At 41.8% G+C, this 10,117-nt stretch overlaps 1 protein-coding gene across 1 annotated transcript in view; it reads left to right on the top strand.

Moving 5' to 3' along the window:
* LOC145404128 (serine protease inhibitor 88Ea-like) overlaps positions 1-8,499 on the top strand; it is a 17,718-nt gene extending 9,219 nt beyond the window's left edge. The window contains exons 2-7 of the mRNA XM_080275756.1: positions 2,077-2,418; positions 3,808-3,946; positions 4,288-4,371; positions 5,531-5,690; positions 6,412-6,647; positions 7,952-8,499. Of these exons, the coding sequence (XP_080131882.1) occupies positions 2,081-2,418; positions 3,808-3,946; positions 4,288-4,371; positions 5,531-5,690; positions 6,412-6,647; positions 7,952-8,248 (1,254 nt within the window). The 5' untranslated portion in view covers positions 2,077-2,080 and the 3' untranslated portion in view covers positions 8,249-8,499. The remainder of the gene's footprint in view (positions 1-2,076; positions 2,419-3,807; positions 3,947-4,287; positions 4,372-5,530; positions 5,691-6,411; positions 6,648-7,951) is intronic.
* Positions 8,500-10,117: the final 1,618 nt, after the last annotated feature.

Here is a 10,117-nt window from a genome sequence, read left to right as displayed (position 1 = left end):
ATGACAGGCGTGGAAAGACATTGTGTAGGGAAAGATAGAAAGCTAGGAAAATAAGAAAGCAGTGTGAAAAATAGAGGAATAAGGAGAGGAGAGATGGTTATGGTAGTTTCATTCCTCGTTAGATAGAACTTATTCTACCCTTCCCCCCAAAAAAAAAAAAAAAAAAAAATCCAAGCTATACGTTAACTTCTCCGGTCAGAACAGAAGGTAAACAGTGAAAATAGCGGCGGGTAGACAGAAGCCAATCATAGACGGGAACTTGCATCAGTACCAGCCAGTGGGAGGAGTGGTTTTGAGACAGCGTTTGGGGAAAGTTGGCTCTCTCCCGCCTCCGCACACCGCACCCAACTGACGGGGACGGGAGGGATGAGGGGAAGGTGTTTTCTGACCGCGGTGGTAGGAGCTGTGTGGTTCTGGGGGGAGATGATTGTGAAAGATGTGTGGTGGTGGTTATGGAAAGTGATTGGTAGTGGCTGTAGGAAGTGTGTGGTAGTGGTTGTGGGTGATTGGTAGTGGCTGCAGGAAGTGTGTGGTAGTGGTTGTAGGAAGTGGTGTGCGGTGGTGGTTGTGGGAAGTGATGCGAGGTTGTGGAGAGTGGTGTGTGGTGGTTGTGGGAAGTGGTGTTTGGTAGTGGTGCTGTTAGGTGCTGTGATATTTGTGGTGATGTGTGGTGTTAGGTGTTGTGTAGTAGTGCTGGTGGTATGGGTACGGTCGTGTGGTGGTTGTGGTGATTGATGGTGTCTGGTGGTGGCGGTGACGGATATTAGGTTTCACCTACATCGGCGTGTTTCCTTTCATAATTCTTAATAAATCAATACTGAACAGTATAGACTATAGACAGTGGGAATCTTTCGGTCCAGAGGATAGAGGAGAAAGAATATTACCCTCTTAATCCTTGCATGCCATTAAATAATTGGTACGGGTGTAAAAAGGGAGTGAGGAATCGAGGTATACTGTATGTGTGCTAACCCCACCGGCAGCATCTCTTGCAAATAATTCATTACCCTCATTATCTCCCACGATATAGGAGGGGGAGAATTTATCTAAGGTTTTCCAAGTCCTGTACACCTAACGGTAGAACCTTAATCTGGATCTCCCCATCCCATGTCTGTCTAGGCAAGGGAAACTGAGTTCGGACTGTAAGTTACTTTACAACGAAGACATATGTTTTGCTTAACCTCTTCAAGCAAGAATAGGTTCAATGGTAGTTTAGTTGTTAGAATGTGCAAAATGTACACTGCGGTATTTAAGTTATTGCTGTTGTTCATTACAGCGAAATTTGATGATTAATAATGGAACTGCGATGAAGCACTTTTGATGGTAACATCACATAGGTTAAATGATCCGTGAACATGATAATAGCCATATAGGCAACTGGAGTTGCCTAGAGGTGGGTGGAGAATTAGGGATGAAATCTCCAAAGGCGCCTGAATGAATTAAGACAGGCAGTCAATAAACTGGCGTGAAGCTGGTAAAGTGGGCAGAAGCCTTAGTCCTACAGTGAACGTAAGGCTGATGATGTTGAAGATTATATTGATCACTTGTCAGTATTACGATGGTGGCTGAGGATGACGGTGCTCGCACTGAGGGAGAAAATCATGATAGATCGGAAGTCATAAGGAAGATGTATTCGAATGGAACACTGTCATAGGACCAGTGCAGATCACTAAATATTACCGGTACAAGGCACTAAGGTTATTCATAGGCTGTTTTAAAATTTTCTTTGCCTGTTTCTGTTTCCTGCCTACTTTTTTGAAGTAGTGGGGAACTGAAATGTATTATCGTTTTGTACATGGAGGCTAGTAGTATGTTTTTCATTTGTTCTTTCCCCATAAAAAGTACATGTCTGATTCCATGTTGTGTATGGTGTTCTTTCTCTGATTTTGCTGCGTATTTTGACGAGAGTATGACGGTATACTTGTTACATTCCCCTAGGGTAACTTGGAGATATTTTAATCTACTCCTATAGGAGCTGCCTAATAATGTAACCAGCCTGATGTTGATCTGGTAAGTTTTTACTATTGCTTCCTGCTGGACTAGCTTACCGGTATATGTATCATATACTTCTCATTGCAGGAGGATGAAGTGGGCAGATATGGCTATGATGTGGACGTGCGTCGTCCTTGCAACACTAGTCGGGATTGTGCACCCACAGTGCCTCACCGAAAACGACAACCTGGACATCCCCCCTAACAGCGACCTCTCCTCCATCACCGACTTCGGCCTGGACCTCTTCCGCGAATTGTTCCCCTACAACTCCACCTCCAGCAATTTCTTCTTTTCCCCCTACAGTATATGGAATGCTCTAACCCTGGCATATTTCGGTTCAGGGGGACAAACACAGAAGGAACTTGAAGAAGTGTTGAGAGTGGAAGGCAAAGTAGAGACCCTGAAGATGTGGAGAACGCTGGAGTTTTTGTAAGTTTGGAGGTTTTTGTGTGTTGTATTTTTTTTTTTTTTTAATAATGTGAGTTGGGTTCTTCAGGTTTTTATTATTTTAGCTTTGTTAGAGATTTTGTGTTCTGGGTGATGTAGGTGCCTAATGAGATGCTTAATATGAGCGTAGGTGTAGGTGTATGTAATGTAGGAGAGAGAGAGAGAGAGAGAGAGAGAGAGAGAGAGAGAGAGAGAGAGAGAGAGAGAGAGAGAGAGAGAGAGAGAGAGAGAGAGAGAGAGATTTTCATATATTCATTCTCCTATTTTCCTCGCACAGTTAGTATTGTACTTCCATTAATTTATACGGTTAACACAGCAGAGAATAATTGTACATGTTTACGTTAATTACTTTGCACAAGAATAAGCTGAAAATGATTAACCTACAAGAGGGAAGACGTACATGTTTAGTTTAATGTAACTTTGTGAATGTCAATCAACTGCCGAGTCATTCGTTTCAAAACCCGTCACAGAACAATGACTATCCGTGTCTGAGTCACCTCCACTGTTGGCAACTCGTGTTTCCCCACAGTGGCTGTTTGTGCTTTGTACGTTTGTTTTTATGCGGTATACGGTATATTTTTATTTCATACTGCAGAGGATAACTGGGATTCATGCTACGATCTTAGTATTTTATTCAACCAAGGAAAACAGGCGAACTCAGAGTTACGAGCACATACATTATTTTCCTTAAGCAACTCAGGTTAGCTTGGCCTAGCGTTAACCTCAGCCCTTCCCAACCTGATGTAGATTATCCCACCACGCTTAACACAGCAACGCTTACTGTCATTAACCGAACCTAATCCAACTACACAAAATAACACAGGTCTAAATCAGCCAATCCCAACTCAGTCAAAATCAGCTTAGCAAAACTCTTGCCTAACCAAATTTAGTTCACCCCCATCCCAACCAAGCTTGTTAATTCAGCCCATCATAATTAAACTTAACCTAAACCCCCCTAATGGACATAATCAGACAATCCAGTCCAGCCTAACTAGGTACTTAACCCAACCCAGTGTACCCAAACATAAACTTATTCAACCTAGCCCAGACTGACACATCGCGGCCTGACACAACCCAGCCCAACTCAGCCTAACTAAACTTTACCAAACCTAGCCAGACTTATGGTAACTCCTTAGCCTATTTTAACCAATCAAGCAAAACTCCCCAAGCCAAAATGCACTTCATCCCAACCAAACTTAGCCAACCAACAATCCCAACCCCACATATACCGGCAAAATGAACCTAACCTGATCTAACAACCGAACCCAACCCAACGAAAATTACCCAACCCAGTGCGACCCAGCCCAACCCAATGAAAACTACACAGCCCAGTGCAACCCAGCCCAACCTAACTTCAGGTAACCATTGCAGATACGACGTGCGACAGGCCAATAAGAGTGACTACACCTTCAACCTGGCCAATCGCGCATACTTTGATCTCGATGTGGATCTTCGTCCTTGCGTTGCTGACATCTTGACCTCGGAGCTGCGGCGTGTTAACTTCAAGGAGGTTAGTAGTGGTGGTGGTGGTGACAGTAGCAGTAGTAGCAGCAGTTTACAGTAATAGTGGTGGTGGTGGTAGTAGATGTCATCGTCTCCTTCGCTCTTTTTTTCTCCTTTTCTTCCTCTTCTCATCTCTTTTCTTCTTTTCTTTTGTTTCTCCTCTACCCCTCTTTTTCCGTAGTTTTTCATGACTTTTTCTGTGTTGTTTTCTTGTAAGTTACAATCTCAGCTTTTCATGTTTTTGCAGTCATGTCTTGTACAGTTGTCATATGCTTTCAACACTGCATTATATAATGACCCTGTGTTAATTGCTTCAGATGAATATTTTTCTTTCATTTCTTCCAACAGCCAGATCAAGCTGCCAGTGAGATCAACGAATTCGTCAGCAACACCACAAAAGGCCGCATCCCTCTCCTTGTCACTCCCGATCAGGTTAGTGTGTTGTGGGATGGTGGATGCAACCTAGTAAACATCTTTATTTGGGTCCTTCCAGAGATCTTTTGGTGATGCTCGTCGCAGTTGCGTCTGCTGTCAGTAAGGTGAGCGTGTCTGGTGTTGAAACAGTTGTACAGTATTGTAATGGCTGGCTTGCGCGTGCCAGACATAGGTGGGCAGCTGTAGTATAGAATACAAGTTCAAGCCTGGTTTTGATGTGAAGAGTGGTATTAAAATGAAGACTGAGTAGATTGTGAACTGCTAAAATCTGTTCATTTAATCAGGTCACTTAAGGAGTTTCTGTGTTAAAAAGGGTCGTCAGTGTTATGAGAATGAAGCTGTATAAGACGGGTGTACTGTGGTGTGATGGGCTGTATCACACTGAGTAGACTGGATTGTACTTTATGCAAATTGCATATTGTGTCAGAGCGTCTGATGGTAGAGAAGTGGATTGTTTGTACTTCCGGTCTTTAATTAGTTCAGTGTGTTGGTGGGAAGAGTCGGAGTATTTTAAGTTGTGCTGAAGTATTATACCCGCCGTGGGGTAAATTGTCTCAACCCCCCCCCCACCCACCTATCATCACCCATAAGAGGCGAACTGCATGATGACAGGTACAGTGGTATTACATAAGGGGCACTGTTAATTATACAACGCACACACACACACACACACACACACACACACACACACACTCACTGTCACACACACACACACACACAGAGGCACAGGACAGTCACCAACCCTTAAATTATTTGGACTACTGTAGCTGAGAATTAGGATTTCTACATCATATAATGCTATGTCTGGGACGTGATGTTGCTATGTTTACTGTTACCATTTTGTGTTTGGGCTCTTGATTGTCTAGTGTTTAGATCACCCCAGTCAGACTGACAACTTTGGCATGTACAAGGGTTTGGTCATCAAGAGATGAATGGAGGTTACTGAACCATGTAGGTCTACTGCAGTGCCACAAGGAGAGTAAGTTGGTCATCTAGCCTTTAATCCCCTTGAGGACAGTAGTGCAGCATCTTCCTACACACCAAAGGAGATAATACTGTACAGTATAGGACTGTGTTCTACATGTATATTTAAAATGTATGATGTATATTCCTTTCCACTTATATTCTTTTACTATATAAACTTTTTCCTTTTCAGGTGTCCCGAGCCACAATGGTGCTGGCAAATGCTGCATACTTCAAGGGCACATGGCTGTACCAGTTCAAGCCCTCACAGACCAGAAAGGACCTCTTCTACGAGACCCTTGAGGACTATCATAGGGTTCCCATGATGAGACAGAAAGGCAACTTCAGACATGGTGAGTACAGATACCGTTTCATATAATTATCATCCCAGACTCCTTGCTGCTTCCTGAAATCCCCTGTCAACAGGGAATGGTCGTGACAGAAAAGCCTCATGCCTACTTTATCCTCACTTACCCCTTTCACTCTGACGCTTCTCTCTTACCACTGTACTGTATATTGTATAATATTTAATTAAAAAGCACAGCATTGTTTAGTCATGCCATCTCATGTATAAGGCCATTCTGAAGGGTGACTACTTCCAACCCTCTGATTGTTTCCTGGTACAGTATTTGTAATTTTGTGCATATTTAGAATCTTTGAAGCTGTTTAACAGGGATTTTAGAGCACCTTTCTCCCTGTAATCTTTTTGACCACCAGCATGGGTTCCGTTAGGGATGCATCACTGGTGATCTTCCTACATTTCCTCAGATCCATCATTGTTAATGATCTGTTAGCTGAGCTACAGACCTCATGAGGCACAATGAAGGTCTGCATGGACCAAGCTGCAAGCCATGATCATATGTCATACAATTGACATTGGTTACAAAGCAATGATGCAGGGGGGAGTTGAACTACAGTACCTTACAAAGAATAGGTCCAGTAGGAGCTAAGAGAGCTTTGATGACAAGACTAGTTTTAGAGAATACAGTAACTTGAAATGAGGAGTATATACAGTATTTGTCTCCAGTCAGTTCATGACCATCTGTTGCTTACTGTGATCTAAACTGCCACCAGGTGTATCTGAGGAACTGGGGTGCCACATTCTGGAGCTGCCTTACACGGGTGAAGCTGTGTCCATGTACATCCTGTTGCCTCCATTCATCTCTGGTGAGAACGGCTTCAACCGCATGGTGGAGCGCATCAACGGCACACTCCTCCATATGGCCTTTGAGAACATGTGGAGAACCCAGGTGGAAGTGTTTATTCCAAAGTTTAAGTTGGAGCAGATGGTGGAGAATGAGCTGATTATGGTGAGTGGAGTGTTATTGTGGTGAAACCCAAGTATAGTAGAATATATCAATGGGTGGAGGTTGTGTTGCTCAAGTTTAGTATGAAGCAGATTGTGCAGAAGGAGTTGTTGAGTGTAATTGCATGAGGGTGAAGAGCTTGGTATTATAAAGGGTGTCCCAGCACTTGATATTCTAACTTCAGGAGGTGACTCTTGGGATAATTTTAAATAATAAATGCTATATCAATATGCGTCCAACTCCGAATTCTTATGGAGCTGTGCTGATAGATGACCTGTAAGGTCTTTGGTAACTGTAGTTCTGCAAGTCAGAAGTTAGACTTGTGTTGATATAGCATTTTGTTTATTTTCTAAGTCATAGAATTGCCCTCTGAAATTGTAAATAACTTCCAAGGACACTCTGTGTAAGAGGATTTATTACCATTCCCCAAAAGGGACCAAAAAAGAGAGTCTACTTGAGATTGAGCAGCATGGAGGGTAGCAGTTAGGTGATCAAGGCCAAGGCCAATGCTTACAAGCATATTGGAGCTTATACAGTACTATGTAAGAGAAGTGGCAAAGCATGCATAATTGTTAAGCTGAGGAATGTGTCTTACGTAATAGAGTACTGTTTTTTTTTTTTTTTTAAGGTACTTTAACCTTTCACTTTGATGATGTTCCTTTTAATTTGTGCATGTTATCTCCTGATGATTTTAATTAGATTAGAGGAGACATTTTGATCTGGAGAGGATAGATATAACCTTAATACATCAAACCCCTTCACTGCAATAGTTCCTAAGTTGCATATACTGTAATTATCAGGAGATAGCAAGAGTAGCTAATCTACGGAAACACATCACCAGACTGAAGGAGTTAACACATAAAATAGTCACACCCCATCATAGTTTTAGATAACTTTGGATATTGTGTGCAACCTTGCAGTTATTTTTATACACAGTGTTGGAAAGTGTTGTTTCAGCTTTAACATGTCCTCTTTGTGATTTTCGCTCAGTACTGTTGTCTGTAGGTGTACATCTTCCATGTAATGATTTCTGACTCAGGTATTCCTAGTATAAGGAGCAGTAATAGTGAACTCTCCAGAAAAATCAACTACTGTACAGTACAGTGCTTCCATCTTCTCCATTCATTTTCAGTAACTCTACCAAGAGTCACTCAACCACATTTTTAGCTACCCTCCTGAGAATCGCTCAACTGCTGGGGTATTAATATTAGGAACTCCTCCTCCTTCTCCTCCATTTAATCTCCCTGAAGTCATACTGTTAGCATCAACAGCAGCAGCCCCTTCATCATAGTTTACTCTTCCAACAGGCACTCAATCGTATGGGTATCAGTGACCTCTTCGACCGTAGGCATGCCAACCTGACAACCTTCAGCCCCACAGCTGACCTCAGTGTAGGCAAAAGCATCCACAAAGCAGCCCTGGAGATTTCTGAGGAAGGTACTGAAGCTGCAGCTGCTACTGCTCTTATCTCCTTCCGCATTGCACGACCTGCTGCACCGGAGCAATTCAAGTGCAACCATCCATTCCTCTTTGTGATATATGACAATGCTGCCAAGAACATCCTCTTCATGGGAGCCTACAAAAACCCCAAGGCAACCTCATAAGAGGGAAGAGGTGTTGATCCCTTCACTGCAAGAGATCTCCACTAAGGTGAACTACGGTAAGTTATCTGGCAAGAGCAAGATATGAGAGAAGGGGCTTACAGTATGTATGAAGTTTGAAAAATGCAAATGGCTAAAATGTTAACTAGTACTGTATATTGATTATAGTTACTTATTGTTACAGTGTACATCCAAAATTGGTTTTAATTAGTCAGCAACAGACTGTACTTGGGCCTCATCATTTTTTTTTTTTTTTTTTTTTTTTTATGTCGTAGATTGGGGATCAGACAAAACCATTGTTCAAAACAGTTCTTTACATGAAAACTCTTCTAAAACATACATATTTTTATAGATGCCCGGTATCTGGGTTGTCTAGGTCGAGTATGAAGTGTACATATATCTTTAGGGTTTAAATAGCTTTTTAATCAGGTGTAAGAAGTAAGTCAATTTAAATGTCATTGCAGGTAACTTTAATGCAGTCTGTTCTGAGAAAAGCGATCTGCCCATGAGCTGCTCGGGTACTTTACATATTCCTAGAATTCATTTGAATTTTGTGATTATATACAAGTATCACTCTTAAGACTGACCATCCATATGTTGTTTGGAGTGTTTATTTGCAGTATTAATATGCTGTATTGAGAATCCAGTACTCACCTTGGTGTTTATTCTCATAAACTTAGGAGTCTGTATCTGGCACCTTTCCCGTATACCACTGTACACTACAGTACAGTATTTGTGCATATGATGTGACAGACTAGCATACCATGTCCATATTAACATGTTCAGTCTGATAATGATTTTTGTATTTTTTTCCACTAAAAAAGTTTTAATTCAGCTTAGATACAGTTCGCAGTAAAAGGGCTAATTAAAGCCATATTTAACCCTCTAGTTAGAAATGCCTCTTCTGAACAGAGCAAAATAGTCTGGGGGAGGTGGTAGCAGTAGCAGCAGTGTTTGCACCTGCAGGCTCATTTATACTGTACTTGAACCTAGTGGACTGCAGACCAAAGTTTCCTTTCTTCTGGGGGCATTTGTATTACCAGGTAGCTCCACTGCCCAGTCATAATGGTGCCACCATGTGAAGGCATCCCTCTCCTGCATCACTCATTTGATAATAAGATTAGATTAACAGTATATCATAGGACTGAAGGGATTAGAGAGATGCAGCATGCAAGACAGTATAAATAAGTAATTTACAGCAAAAGAAATTAATGAATGAAGATGCTAGAACATCCAGATCTTATGAAATTAAAGCCCCTTGTCATGCATTTAACTGCTTGAATCCAATGACTAATTGGTTTATTCTTGCTACATCCAGATTACTGTATTTCAGTTAAGGTACCTTTTGGAATTGGAGGGGTTAGATTTAACATTCATTAATCCCATCACAAAGCTAAATGTCATCCGATGGTAGCAGAGCTGAAATATAGTCACTGTAGTGAAGGGATTAAGGATCACTGAAGAGTGGCTGTTTGCTTGGTGATAGCCTAGTGGTTATATACAATGTATGAGTTAGTACTACCACAATCACACAAATATAGTTTGAGCTAGTACTGTAATAGGCTGCATTGTATTTTATGGCACCTTTTGGACTAAAGTTTAAGTCCAGGTTGGAGTGATGGCCTTATGCTCGTGGTTGGATTCAGTCCCTAAGAGGTGACTTGGCCCACATTCTTGCTGGTTAAGAAATCTCCCAGATACCTCTTCCTAAGCAATTTATTTTGCTTATTATAAGTAACTCTCATCTCTTGTGTTGCTTACATAATTTTAACATCCCCATACTCTGCATAAGTAAGGTCTATCTATCTATTGCCAGATGCCATTATCCTGTAAGGGGTGGCCATTTGACTTTGAGTTAGTTGTTTTATGGGG

Source organism: Coenobita brevimanus, chromosome 62 (genome assembly GCF_032717465.1).
Source record: "Coenobita brevimanus isolate Jiangsu-jjx chromosome 62, ASM3271746v2, whole genome shotgun sequence".
In the NCBI taxonomy this organism is placed as follows: Eukaryota; Metazoa; Arthropoda; class Malacostraca; order Decapoda; family Coenobitidae; genus Coenobita; species Coenobita brevimanus.
The sequence above is the reverse complement of the archived record's forward strand: the minus strand, read 5'-3'. Positions and strand labels throughout refer to the sequence as shown.